This window comes from Martes martes, assembly GCF_963455335.1.
Source record: "Martes martes genome assembly, chromosome: 3".
In the NCBI taxonomy this organism is placed as follows: Eukaryota; Metazoa; Chordata; class Mammalia; order Carnivora; family Mustelidae; genus Martes; species Martes martes.
Genome location: NC_137890.1, coordinates 81,989,268 through 82,004,646, shown reverse-complemented (window position 1 = coordinate 82,004,646; position 15,379 = coordinate 81,989,268). Strand labels below are relative to the sequence as shown.

The 15,379-nt window shown below is 38.2% G+C and overlaps 1 protein-coding gene across 1 annotated transcript in view; it reads left to right on the top strand.

Annotated features, from left to right (window-relative positions):
• Positions 1 to 1,289: 1,289 nt before the first annotated feature.
• The window catches only part of RNF17 (ring finger protein 17), a gene marked incomplete at its 5' end in the record, with an annotated part of 157,618 nt that continues 143,528 nt past the window's right edge, over positions 1,290 to 15,379 (top strand). Inside the window, 2 exons of the mRNA XM_080798724.1 lie at positions 1,290 to 1,419; positions 3,647 to 3,741. Of these exons, the coding sequence (XP_080654850.1) occupies positions 1,290 to 1,419; positions 3,647 to 3,741 (225 nt within the window). The remainder of the gene's footprint in view (positions 1,420 to 3,646; positions 3,742 to 15,379) is intronic.

The following is a 15,379-nucleotide window of genomic DNA, read 5'->3' as shown; positions in this document are numbered from 1 at the left end:
AGTAGAAACCATTGGATGAATAGCATGTGGAGAGATAAAGAAATTAATATGTTCTCCTGAGGCCAACAAAGTATAAACATTTTTAAGCAGGGATGAGCTTTTGAACATATTTCTATTTATATATTTTTTAATGTAGTGGGAAAATAAGGAATATATTGCAGACTTTTATTCTTAACCTCTTCAAGCACCCTGCCATCCCTAAGTGCTTCCTCCACAACAAAGCTGCCACATTCCTACCAGATTACTGCAGCCCTTGCTCATACAACTTCACCAGCATTCTACTGCTTAAAGGGTAAAGTCCAAACTCCTTAGTACAACGTTTAGGACTCTCCAAAATTCGACCCCAACATACCTCTCCAAAAAATTCACTTTAAGGAAATTAATGCTCTCACCAAATGGCCGAAAAATAAGTCCTGAAGAGGCCACTGTATCTCCCACCTACTTTCCTTTGTTTATGCCATTCTTTCTCTCGGAATGCCGGATTTTCTGTTTACTAGTTAGTCCTATCCAGGTTTTAAGGTCTAAAGCAAACCCCTATGTCCTCTAGGAAGGCTCTTCATACCACTGTAGGATCACACTGACATCCTCTCTCGGAATTCAGTAATTGTTTTTGTCTCTAACCCTCCTCCGGTACTGAACACAAGCTACCCTACCAGAAGTTACCGTTTTAGGTAGAGGGTTACATACCTCTCAAGCAGGAACAAGTTAGTTTATAAAATTCTTACCATCCCCAACTGCTCCCAGCAGTGCCTTGTACACCATTATGCTCAACAACTGTTAAACATGACCAGGCCTTAGTTTGAAATCATAAACGGACTCTGCCCACCGGTAGCTTTTGATAGGTTCTCCAGTAAGGTTACCATTAGCCACACCCTCAAACGCCTAGCACACCGGTTTAGGCTTCTGGCCCTGACACACTAAGGGAAGATGGATTACTTCAGTATAAAAGATTGTCAAGAACAACAGTCAACAACAACGTAAGTAATAATATGCGAAATCTGAATTTCAATGCAGTAAGAGTGCTAAAGTGGTGGGCTTTTAGTAAAGATTTGTAAGTAAAAAGGTTCCCACTTGTGGTGTTCTTTCTCAGAACGGAGCCGCCCAAAGCAAAACCGCAAACAGCCATCCCAGCACCTGGAAAGACGCCCCAGCAAGGCAAGCTGAGGAGGCGGGCTTTCATCACTTTGATTGGCTATCTGGAGACCCCTGCCTCTGATGATTGGTAGCTGCCGCGAAGGACGCCGGGACTGGCACGTGGTACCGGCCTTCGGAGCCAAAAGGGGACAGAGATGGCGGCGGAAGCTTCTACAGCTCGATTCACCTTGTCTTCTTATCAACAGATGGGGAGGAAGAGTCGGCCCTGGGGTACTGCTGAGATTCAGTGTACTCAGTGTGGAAGAAGGGTGTCCAGAGTTTCCGGTGAGGAGATTGAGGGTGGTCCCCCTAGGGCCCTGCTCTGTCTTGGCCACCGGCCCTTCAAGGGCTCCATCCCAATCACGCTGCTGGGTGCGGAGACCTGAAAGCGAGGCCCACCCGGAGGTTTGAAAGCCAAGTGAGCTGGCAATGTGGTGGGGGGGGTGGTGCGGGGAGGGAATGAGGGGCTGCTGTTCAGTTGCCGCAGCAAGGTGGACCGGGAAAACTGTCTCCCCGGCCCACCCTCAGAGCAGCTGAGAAATCCTCTGTGATCGGTTGATAGTGGTTCCGTGCCTTTCCAGAGCTTTCCCACTTGCATCTGCGTCTCCCCTTTTTTCACTGATTCTGTTAGGGAATAGTGTGTGAGCTCTCTTAAGCACTATTTCGAAAACTTCCCCAGGTTCACAAGTTCATGGAAGAGTAGATGTAAAAATTTAGCCCATGGTCTCATCATGATCTAGAAGTAATGAAATTTAATTTTCCTGTGTAGGGTTTTTTTTTTTTTTTTTTTTTTTTTTTTGTAGGAGTAACAGGTAGACCACTTTAAAATTCTCCTGGATTAAAAAACAGGTGTTTGGGATTGGGAGGGAGGCATTATTGCTCAGTTTGGTTTAAGGCATTGTTTGGGAGACGATTTGTTCCTGTTGTGCATCTTGTGTTTTTCTTTGTACGTCAGCGGGAAAAATTCACTGCACTCCTATTGATCTAATTTAGAATCTACTGAAGTGAAGACACGTTCAATTACTTTAATTTAAAATGCCTTAGAGTGCTGTCTCTGACGGAGAGGAGTTGTTGAATTTCGAACTGCAGCTGCTGAGTGAAGTCTTATTACCAACCCCATGACTGTTTAATGTTTATACTTTCAAAGTGAAAGTCGTTAATTTTCTCAGTCCTCCAAGATGGACTCTGTTTAAGGGACATGGACCTTTATAGACAAAGTTGGTTGTATTTTAGGGTGGAGAGGCATACTTCTTCAACTCTGTTTTGTTTTGTTTTTGATCACTGCTGTTACATAGAAAATCTCCAGTGTTTGAAAGAAATAAGTTGTTTACAACAGGACCTTTTAAAATCACTTGTTCTTCGTATGTTTGTATTACAATGCTCAGAAATACTCCAGATGGTGTTTACTGCATATAAAATTGTGAAAGTGCTTTGTAAGGTGTGATGCACCACAAATTAGACTTGAACAATATCAGAAAATTTATAAAGAGAACAGTTAAACAAATTTTATTTCTTTGGTAGTACCTCTGGAATTTAAATAGAACTTTAAATTTAGCTTGGTCATAAGCAAGTTTCATATATTTCACTTGGCTTGAAAACTAAAGCTTTTTTTAGTCAAAAGAATATAATTCTTATAAATCAGCAAGAAAACTAATTTTTTTGCCAATAAAGGATGACTGATTTAATCTAATAGTTTTCCTTTTTTCTTGCAAAGTGTTTTAAAATGACACCTTTTCCAGTTACATAGCTAAAACAAATGTTTATTATGATAAAAGTCAAATTCTGTTTAGAGCATTAAAATCTTGATATTAGATTTTTCACTCAAGATTATGGTATTTCCCCTCATAAACTCTGGATTTGTGAGAATAATCTTTATGTGGGTCATGTGTGTGTAACAATCGTAGCATCTGGTTTCTGTCCTTGCCAGCATCTTAGATCATTATAAGAGATGGGTATTTCCAGTGTCTCATCTGCCCTCCCTACTCCCTTCACAGGGTTGGAAATATAAATTAGTAGAGGCAATAGTATCAAGTAGAAAGAATATTGGACTTGGAAACAGAACTAGGCTGGAGTCTAGATTATACCATTTACTTAGCCAGATCACCAGAATGTTTACTATTTCTAAGTTGAATATAACCTTCCCAAGTCTGCTTAGCTGTGATATTTACAAAGATCAAATAAAGTATGTCAGAATATTTTGTATCATTATAAGATACAGCAAATTCAAAGATTATAGGTACCAAAAGCTATCTAAATTAGTGCAAACTATATTACATAGTACTGCCTGGTTTTTGATCTGGTGTTTTTTTTTTCTTCCCTGACTTACGTAGTTTCTCCCAAATTTTGTTTAGTAATTCCTACATTTCGAATGAAACTTGGTATCTTCTCTTGTAAATGAGCATCCTCTTTAACTTTCCCCTCTGATTAATGTGTCATTCAATTCATTCAATTCAATTCATTCAATGCTAACAAATTGCTAAAAGTTTAACTAACAACAGAATTTCATCAATAGGTCGCCACCATGAACTTCAATGTGGACATGCTTTTTGTGAACTGTGCTTGTTAATAACTGAAGAATACAGCACAATTATATGCCCTGATTGTGAGGTAAGTTTTATCATCTTTCATCTTCAATACATTACAACCTAATGTTAAAGGTTAAGATGTTACAGAAAACATACTTCTAGATGGAACCTAAAAACTTGCATTTTTGCTGCTGACTCTTAAAGAAGCTTAACAAAAGATAAAGCCTTTCTGAGTCATTTTATAATTGTTCAGAGTGATCAAAAAGAATACAGAGTTAAAGTTCTGTATTAATCAGCCTACCTATTTTTTGACTCTTTGGAGACTTCTGTGGAAAATTGCCTTTTTCTTTATTTTTATTTAAGTACATTCCTTTCAAATTCCTATCCTTCTTTACCACACCAATACCACGCAATCAAATTTTGCATTCCCCTGGCCCCCAATCTTTGTGTGTCATCAAATCTTCATTTGTAGAGATACCATAGTTTAAAAAAGAGGAGCAAAATAGTGGCCTCAAGTTAACTTCAGAGACACTAAAAAAAATAGTTACACTGTAGACCCATGATAATGAGAACAAATCAGGATTTCAAGTAAAATTTAATAGACATCTTTGCATTTGCTACAAATACAAATGTATTCAATTTATATAGTATGTCCCTAGAAAATTGTCTTAATCTCTAAATTCTTAACGTTCCCCTTGAGATAACCAGATATTGAGGATTTGTCTGTATCCATTGGGTCAATGAGAAAAACAATACAGAGACAGGAGACCTGGAATGCAGTCCTAGTTCTATCACACTAAGCCTGAATTTCCTTATTTGTGAGATGGAAATAATACAGGTTTTTCTTTGGATTATAAGAGTCAAATTTGATTATATAGAAGTTCTCTATAGGCTTCAAAACCATTAAAATAAGTGTTATAATCGACCTGTGATTATTTAGGTGTGGATTAATTGGTTTGTGGGTTAAACATGGTAAAAATACACATACATATATTTATATAAATTTGTGAAGTTTTTAATTATAGCAGAAACATATATTGAAAATGTCTATTTAGGAATTACATACTTTACAGATAATGATCTTTATTGTGAAAGCTATCCTCCTGTTTTTTTGTTTGTTTGTTTTGTTTTTTTTTTCGTCAGTGGGCTCCTCACATGTGGTTTGACTACATAGTTAAAGCAAAGGGGAACCTTGTTCCTTTGGTTGTAATGGAGCATCCCTGACTAATTCAGTCTTGTGATGGGTAAAGAATAAGGAAAGGGGAATAAGCAGGCAGATGGAACTGTCTTTGCTTATACTCATCCTGTTCTAATATTCCAAAAAACAGGCACATTTATTAGAACAGTAACTTTTCCCTTTTTGGCAAATGATTTCATGTTCAATGGTTTTAAATCATTATACTTCTATTATTTTGGAAAACGTATACAAATGTTTATGGTATGTTTACAAATATTGGTTTTGATTTTAGGTTTGTGATAAATCTATTTTATATCATTTTGACTAGGTCTGACTTTGGAAGATCTGTGATTTTTCTTATCCTTCCCTCCTTTCTCCCATTTTCCTTGTGCTGTTAGCCCAGGGAATTGACAAAGGACTGTAATCGGATTCTTCAGATAGCTGGTCACTACTTTTTAAAAAAATTATATTTATTTGTGAGCAAGAGATAGAGAAAGCACGAGTGGGTGTGGGGAGGAAGAAGCAGCCTCCCTGCTGAGCAGGGAGCCCCACTGATGCAGGGCTTGATACCAGGACCCCTGGGATCATGACTTGAGCCCAAAGCAGATGGTTAACCAACTGAACCACTCAGGCGCCCCGGCTGATCACTTAAGGGAGTCCCTTCAAGAAACCTTTCTAAAATTGTTACTTTTATTAGTTTTCAAAATTTGGGATTTTTGCTGATATCTAGTATTTATTTGGAAAAAGAAGGAATGGAAGAATCTAAATTAGTAAGAATGAATTTAAAGACTATTTCAGTACTGTAGATTATTATTTTTGTATTATGTGCTCTTTTCTAAAAAGTAAGATTTAGGGGCTCCTGGGTGGCTCAGTGTGTTAAGCCTCTACCTTTGGTGCAGGTTATGATCCCAGGGCCTTGGGATTAAGACCTGCATCAGGCTACCTGCTCAGTGGGGAGCCTGCTTCGTCCTCTCTTTCTCTCTGCTGCTCCCCCTGCTTGTGCTCTCTCGAATAAATAAAATCTTAAAGAAAGTAAGATATAAATACCTATATTCACATTAGGCTTGTATTTATAATTTATCTTTAATTTTGAAGACTTACATAATGCTGTTTATTTCAAATTTAAACCTAAATTGATTCCATTCAGGATAATGGATATACTTTTGTTCTTATTTCTGAGTTTGGGTGAATATGGATTTATCTGTCTTTATTTTTCATAGTTGTATAGTTTTTGATAACATCTGTTCTGTGCTTTTGATTGATATTAATTGTTAATGATAACCATTCTGCATTTTGCACAGCAAGATGGCAGATTTTGTTCAGAGGATCATACTTAGGTATCATCCCAGAAATACTGTATTGATTTTTTGGACCTGAGTCCAAAAATATACTATATGAGGAGGTAAGGATAAGTTATCTAATCAATAGATTATATATATTAAAATCCCATGTGGATTGGAAATGTTAATAATATGCAAATTAAAAATGTAAACTAGAAGAAATATAATTGTATTTTCTTGGGTGGGGAAGCCTTGTTAAACATATCACTGAAATGAGGAACCATAAAATACTGGCTAAATTTACTATACCTTTTCATTTATAGTTAACAAAAACAAGCCAAAAAACTGACCAGAAATAAAACTTAGATGACAAGCTGTGGGGGTGGGAAGAGAACCTCTATTTTGTAAATTACATGTTAATCTTTATACAATTTTAACTGAAATTTTTAAAGTCAATTTTATTTAATACTTTCTTAAATTATCTGAAAGAGGTTTTCTGTATTAAATCTGTTCATAGTAACATTCATCTCTTACTATGAAATGTCAAACCAAAGGGGGATAAATGAGTCGGCATATAGAAATTAAGGATTTAGCTCCCAATTTTGGGGGGGAGCATTCTTAAAAATAGCATTTTGGTCAGTGTGATGGTCAAAAGGAACACTTTACCCCTAAATATCTAATAAAACTTGGATATCTTTAGTATGTTATACCTAAAACCTCAACAGAATATCCTCTCCCCCACCAAAAAAGTATATGTAAGTGGGAGGCTGTAACATTTAGAAGTCTGCTTTATTTTTCTTAGCAACATTAATGTTAACTTATTTTCATGAGAGTCTCCTACGGTTACTTTTTAAAAAGTTTTATGTGTGCAAATTTAAATTAAATCAATAGGTAGTACTATGTAGAAGGAAAGATGCATTTTAGCTCAAAATTGAGTTCACATTTGATAATAGATAATGGATATGCCTAATGTATAGACCTTAGCTTAGTTTTAAAATATTGGCTAATATCCTACAATTACTTTTTTTTTTTTTAAAGATTTTATTTATTTATTTGACAGACAGATCACAAGTAGGCAGAGAGGCAGGCAGAGAGAGAAGGGAGGAAGCAGACTCCCTGCTGAGCAGAGAGCCCGATGCGGGGCTCGATCCCAGGACGCCGGGATCATGACCTGAGCCGAAGGCAGCGGCTTTAACCCACTGAGCCACCCAGGCGCCCCCTACAATTACTTTTAATGGCTTCATAATAAACCATTATACATTAAGTGCTATAATTCTTTTTTCTTTTTTTTAAGATTTTATTTGAACGAGAGAGAGTACAAGCTAGGGAGAGAGGGAGAAGCAGCTTCCCACTGAGCAGGGAGCCTGACACAAGGCTATATCCCAGCATCCCAGGATCATGACCTGAGCCCAAGGCAGATGCTTAACCAACTGAACCACCCAGGCACCACTTTAAGTGCTATAATTATTTTTTTTTAAGATTTTATTTATTTATTTGGCAGAGAGAGACAACGAGAGAGGAGGAGCAGTGGGACGGGGAGAAACAGGCTTCCCTCTGAGCGGGGAACCTGACGCCCTGGGCTCTATCCCAGGATTCTGGGGTCATGATCTGAGCTGAAGGCAGACACTTAATGACTGAGCCACCCAGGCACCCCAAAGTGCTATAATTCTTAACCAATCCCATTATTATAAACATACAGTTGGTTTTCAAAATTTCTCACTTTGTCTTTATATAATCTCAAAACCACTCCTACAAAAAAAATTCTGTGAGCAAATTCTGTGAATTTTTAACTCCAAAACAAATCCATGTTCAAATTTGTCAGATTTATGCTTAATGTTTTGCAATTTGATGGGCAAGAAGTAGATCTATCCTTTTTTATTATTATTATGTTAGTCAACACACAGTACATCATTAGTTTTTGACGTAGTGTTCCATGATTCATTGTTTTCGTATAACACCCAGTGCTTCATGCAATCCGTGCCCTCCTTAACACCCACCACCAGGCTCACCCATTCCCCAAACCTCCTCCCCTCTAAAACCCTCAGTTTGTTTCTCAGAGTTCATAGTCTGTCATGGTTCACCTCCTACTCTGATTTCTCCCCCTTCATTTTCCCCTTCCTTCTCCTAATGTCCTCCATGCTATTCCTTATGTTCCACAAATAAGTGAAACCATATGATATTTTATGTTCTGTGTTTGACTTATTTCACTCAGCATAATACCCTCCAGTCCCATCCATGTTAATGCAAAAGTTGGGTATTCATCCTTTCTGATGGCTGAGTAATATTCCTTTGTGTATATGGACCACATCTTCTTTATCCATTCTTCTTTTGAAGGGCATCTTGACTCTTTCCACAGTTTGGCTATTATGAACATTGCTGCTGTGAACACGGGTGCCTATGCCCTTCTTTTCACTACATTTGTATCTTTGGGGTAAATACCCAGTAGTGCAATTGCTGGGTCATAGGGTAGTTCTACTTTTAATTTTTTGAGGAACCTCCACACTGTTTTCCAAAGTGGCTTCACCAACTTGCATTCCCACCAACAGTGTAAGAGGGTTCCCCTTTATCCACATCCTTTCCAACATTTGTTCTTTCTTGCCATGTTGATTTTGCCATTCTGACTGGTGTAAGGTGGTATCTCAATGTGGTTTTGATTTGAATTTCCCTGATGGCTAATGATGATTAATACTTTTTCATGTCTGCTAGCCATTTGTATGTCTTCTTTGGAGACATGTCTGTTCATGTCCTCAGCCCATTTTTTGATGTGATTATCTGTTTTTTGGGTGTTGAGTTTGAGAAGTTCTTTATAGATCTTGGATATCACCCCTTTGTCTGTAGTGTCATTTGCAAATATCTTCTCTCATTCCTTGGGTTGCCTCTTTGTTTTGTTGACTGTTTCCATTGCTCTGCAGAAGATTTTTATCTTGATGAAGTCCCAAAAGTTCATTTTTGCTTTTGTTTCCTTTGCCTTTGGAGATGCGTCTTGAAAGAAGTTGCTGTGGCCATGTTGAGGAGGTTACTGCCTATGTTCTCCTCTAGGATTTTGATGGATTCGTGTCTCACATTGAGGTCTTTCACCCATTTTGAGTTTATCTTTGTGTATGGTATGAGAATGGTCAAGTTTCATTCTTCCATACATAGCTGTCCAATCTTCCCAGCGCCATTTATTAAAGAGACTGTCTTTTTCCATTGGATATTTTCCCCTGCTTTGTCGAAGATAAGTTGATCATGGAGTTGAGAGTCCATATCTGGGCTCTCTATTCTGTTCCATTGGCCTATGTGTCTGTCTTTGTGCCAGTATCATGCTGTCTTGGTGATCACAGCTTTGTAATAAAGCTTGAAGTCAGGCAATGTGATGCCCCCAGCTTTGTTTTTCTTTTTCAACATTTCCTTGGTGATTCAGGTTTTCTGGTTCCATACAAATTTTAGGATTGTTTGTTCCAGCATTTTGAAAAATGCTGGTGGAACTTTGATCTGGATCGCATTGAACATATAGATTGCTCTGGGCAATGTAGATATTTTAACAATGTTTATTCTTCCAATCCATGAGCATAGAATGTTTTTCCATCTTTTTGTGTCTTCTTCAGTTTCTTTCATGAGTGTTTTGTAGTTCCTTGAGTATAGATACTTTACCTCTTTGGTTAGGTTTATTCCTGGGTATCTTATGGTTTTTGGTGCTATTGTGAATGGAATCAATTATCTAATTTCTCTTTCTACAGTTACTTTGCTAGTGTATAAGAAAGCAACTGATTTCTGTGCATTGATTTTGTAACCTGCCACATTACTGAATTGCTGTATGAGTTCTAGTAGTTTGGGGGTGGAGTCTTTTGGCCTTTCCACATAGAGTATCATGTCATCTGCAAAGAGAGTGAGTTTGACTACTTCTTTGCCAATTTGAATACCTTTTCATTTCTTTTTGTTGTCTGACTGCTGTTGCTAGGGCTTCTAGTACTATATTGAACAGTAGTGGTGAGAGTGTGCATCCTTGTTGTGTTCCTGGTCTCAGTGCAAAGGCTTTCAGCTTTTCCCCATTGAGAATGATATTTGCTGTGGGTTTTTCATAGATTGATTTTATGAAGTTGAGACATGTTTCCTCTATCCCTGTACTCTGAGGAGTTTTAATTAGGAAAGGTGCTGTATTTTGTCAAATGCTTTTTCTGCATCAATTGAGAGGACCATGTGGTTCTTGTCTCTTATTCATGTGTTCTGTCATATTGACTGATTTGCGAAACGTTGAACTACCTTGCATCCCAGGGATAAATCCTACCTGGTGGTGATGGATAATCCTTTTAATTACTCTTGGATCCTATTAGCTAGGATCTTGCTGAGAATTTTGGCATCCATATTCATCAGCGATATTGGTCTGAAATTCTTTTTGATGGGGTCTTTGCCTGGTTTGGGGATCAGGGTAATGCTGATACTCATAGAAGGAGTCTGGAAATTTTCCTTCTGTTTCTATTTTTTGAAACAGCTTTGGGAGAATAGGTATTATTTCTTCTTTGAATGTTTGGTAGAATTCCCCAGGGAATCCATCAGGTCCTGGGCTCTTGTTTTTGGGGAGGTTTTTGATCACTGCTTCAATCTTGTTACTGGTTATAGGTCTATTCAGGTTATCAATTTCTTCCTGTTTCAGTCCTGGTAGTTTATAGGTTTCCAAGAATGCATCCATTTCTTCCAGGTTGCTTAATTTATTTTCATAGAGATGTCAATAATACTTTCTGATAATTATATTTATTTCCTTGGCGTTAGTTGTGATCTTTCCCTTTTCATTATAATTTTATTAATTTGGGTCCTGTCTCTTTTCTTTTGGGTAAGTCTGGCCAGTGGTTTATCGATCTTATTAATTCTTCAAAGAACTGGCTTCTAGTTTTATTAATGTGTTCTACTGTATTTTTAGTTTCTAATTCATTGATCTCTGCTCTAATCTTAATTATTTCCATCCTCATGCTGGGTTAGGTTTAATTTGTTGTTGATTCTCCAAATCTTTAAGGTGTAAAGATAGTTTGTGTATTTGGAATTTTTCTGTTTCTTTGAGTGAGGCTTGGATAGCTATGTACTTCCCCCTTAGGACCTCCTTTGCCATATCCCATAGGTTTGGGACCAATGTGTCTTTGTTCTCATTGGTGTCCATGAATTGATTAAGTTCTTCTTTGATTTCCTGATTGGCCCAAACTTTCTTGAGAAGGATGGTCTTCAGCTTCCAAGTGTTTGAATTTCTTCCAAACTTTTTCTTGTGATTGAGTTCCAGTTTCAAAGCATTGTGGTCTGACAATATGCAGGGAATAATCTCAGACTTTTGGTATTGGTTGAGACCTGATTTGTGACCCAGTATGTGGGTCTTTCTGGAGAAAGTTCCATTTATGCTTGAGAAGAATGAGTATTCTGCTATTTTAGGGTGAAATGTTCTATATATATATATATATATATATATATATATATATATATATATATATTGAGGTCCATCTGGTCCAGTGAGTCATTCAAAGCTTTTGTTTCTTTGTTGATTTTCTGCTTACTTGATCTGTCTGTTGCTGAGAGTGGAGTGTCAAGGTCTCCTACAATTAATATATTATTATCAATATGTCTATTTTGGTTAACAGTTGGCTTGTGTAGTTGGCTGCTCCCATGTTAGGGGCACAGATATTTACTTGTTAGATCTTCTTGTTGGATAGAACCTTTAAGAATGATACAGTGTCCTTCTGTATCTCTAACTACAGTCTTTAGCTTAAATCTAATTTTCTGATAATAAGAATTGCTACCCCAGTTTTCTTTTAAGGTCCATTGGCATGAAAGATAGTTCTCCATCCCTTCACTTTGTCTGGATGTATTTGTAGGTTCAGAATTAGTCTCTTGTAGACAACATGTGGATGGGTCCTGTCTTTTTATCCAATCTGCAACCCTGTGCTGTTTTATGGGAACATTTAGGCCATTCACATTGAGAGTGATTATTGACAGGTGAGATTTGATTGTCATCATGTTGCCTGTGAAGTCCTTGTTTCTGTGGATTGTCTCTGTATATTTCTGTTCTATATCACTCTTGGGGTCTTTCTCCTTTTATGGACCCCTCTTAATATTTCTTGCAGGGTTGGCTTAGTGGTCACATATTCTTTCAGTCTCTGCTGGTCCTGTAAGCTTCTTATCTTTCCATCCATTCTGAATGACAGCCTTGCCAAGTAAAGAATTCCTGGCTGCATATCTTCTCATTTAGTACCCTGAATATGTCTTGGCAGCCCTTTCTGACTTGCCAGGTCTCTGTGGATAGGTCTGACATTATTCTGATGTTCCTCCCTCTGTACATAAGGAATCTCTTCCTCCTAACTACCCTTAAAATGGTTTCCTTGGTTCTAAGATTTGCAAGTTTTACTACTACATGCCTGGGTGTTGGTCTGCCCTCATTGATCTTGGGGGGGTGTCCTCTTTGCCGCTAGGACATGATTGTTTCATTCCCCAGATTAGGGAAGTTCTCAGCTATGATTTTGTCAAATAAATCTTCTAGTTCTCTCTCTCTCTCTCCACCCCACCCCCTCAGGGATCCCAGTAATTATGACATTGGAACATTTCAGGGCATCATTTATTTCTCTAATTCTGTTTCCATGGATTTTAAGCTGTTTGTTCTAGACCTCCTTCTGCTGCTTCTTTTCTGTCAGTTTGTCTTTGAGATAACTAATTTGTTCTTCTGACTTATTTACCCTAACTGTTAAGAGTACCTAGATTAGAATGTACCTCACTGAATGCATTTTAAGTTCTACCAATCTGCTCTCACTTCTGCCCTTAACAAATCTATGGGCATTGTCTTCATAACTGCTACCCTGGGGTCTATTTTCTGACAAATGGAGAGGCCACTGTCTCTGGGTTTTTTCTTTGTTGAGAGTTCCTCCTCCTAGTCATTCTGTTGGTTGTGGTTAGGGGGATGTACAGCTAAATATATCAACCATTATCCAGGCAACATGCACCCTGGGAAGGTTCAGAGCAATCAGAATCACCAAAAATAAAAAATAAAAAAAGCCAAAATGAGCCCCAAGAGTAAGATTTATAAAGTATAAAAACAAAAAACAAACAGATCCATGGGGGAAAAAAAAAAACAAAATTTTAAAAGGGGAGGGGTGAAAGGAGGGGTGGTTATAATCCCTCAGTGTGGGTGAGGAAGGGAATTTCGTTCTTACTGGGTGTATTTTATCTTTGTTAGAGAATTCAACTTCCAGAGATACAGGGAAATTAAAACTGGTGTGTATCTCTCCTCTCTCTCTCTCTATATATATATATATATAGAATTGAATAGGGAAAGAAGGACTACACTGAAGCTTATATCTGTGTATATTTAAGAAAAGAGGAAAAAAAATATAGGTATGAAAAAGTTCAAGTTAAAAAGTTACTATTGAATATGTTATATTAAACATCTAGTTGAGGGGCGCCTGGGTGGGCTCAGTGGGTTAAACATCTAGTTGAAATGATAGGTAAAAAAAAAAAATCATAAGAAAGAATTTAAAAAGAGAAAAATTGTATCTAAGCAATATATAGGCTGTGAGGCAATATACTGTTTTCTCCCTCGTGTTGGGGTTTTTACAGTTTTATGGGCCTCTGTGGTGGTTGTCCTCTTGTTCTTTCAGCTTGTCTTTTGGGGGCAGAGCCTGCTGCATTGTTTTTCAGTCAGTGCTGCTTGGGCGGAGTTGCCCTGTCCCCTATGGGGATGGGCTCCGTGGAAACGGGTTTTTCAGGCTTTGTGTTCTCTGGCAGCTTTTTGCACCTTTTCTGAGTATCAGAGCAAAGTAAACTGTTTGTACCCGACCCTCACCTCGGAGAGAAGCCACAGTCTCCTCCTCTCTGAATCCTCCAGAACACACAGACTCCACCTCTGCCAGCACAGTTGAATACCACAGCCTCCCATAGATGGTACACTCGCCAGGCGACACTCCCAGTGGTCGATGGAGGCCCCCAATTGTTTCTGCACCCCCGTGCCACCAAAACTGCAAGCGATACTGGTCTGGATGAGCCTGGCCCCGGCGCCTCAGTGCCTGCATTTCCTGGACCATGACCTCCAGTCCAAGCCAGGTCCTCTCAGCCAGGGTGGTGGCAGCCAGCCCCAGGGACCAGTGACTCAAGTCCACACCAAGCCCTATTAGGTGCAGGCAGGGGAGCAGCTATGGGTGGTCCAGGGACTGTAGGCTTAGATCCTTGCCTGCGGATGCTGGCAATTGTTTCTTAAGCCCCTTTGTTCTGTTTGAGCGCTGTTATCAGTCCCTTCCTGTCTTGCTGCCACCGGTCTCCAAGCTATTGCTGGTTCCCAAATGCAGGACACATTTGCGCTGGGGTATTACTTTCCAGTGGCTACCCTTTGGTGGCTCCCTCCCTCTTCTGTTTATTCTCAGGTATCTGTCTTTGCAATCCCAACTCCATCCTTTGTACGATGATACTCTGCCCTCATAGAGATCCAGATGTATATAATCATATCTCAGGCTGATTTCATGGGTTTTCAAAGTGGCTTTGTAGGTTTCTAGCTAAATTTAGGGGACAGTTGAGATGGAGTCCCCCACTTCTCCCGAAGTAAGTATATCCTTACTTTACACTTCAATTCCTTGATTATTAGTGAAATTGAGCACTTTCATATGCTGATTTATCAGCTTCCCTCCTTTAATAGATCCCTTCAGATCCTTTGCACATTTCCTTTTGAATTGTCTTTCCTAACTTGTAAGAATACTTCATATGACAGGGATATGCATACTTTGTCCAGTATATCCTAACTATTTTCTCCCAGTCTTTCACTTCTAATTTTATTACATTTAGCCATTCAGAAATGTTTCTTTTAGTCATTTTTTTCCCTTCTTCATGGTTTCTAGGTTTTCTTGGTTAGGCAGACCTTCCCATCCTAGAGTTATATATGTGTTTTCTGTTTTCTACTGTGTTTAAGATATTTATACACACACACACACACACATATATATACACACACACATATATATATATTTATAATCTATTTTATATGGGTGTAACATAGTCATATAATTTTTTTCTTCAAAATGAAGAAACACTGTTTGTTGTAATAATCCTATTTCATTGGAAATGACCCCTTGTATTCTGTATTAAGTTCCCATACAAATTGGGCTGTATTATATTAATTTATTATGCCAGTACCCTAGCAGTTTAATTACAGTTAGCAACTTTTTTTTTGTTGATGTATTGAGGATTTTTTTTTTTTAGTTTTTAGAATAGAAGGTACATGGATTACATTTGGTATTTTTGGATAGTGGTTAGATAGTTGGTTTTTG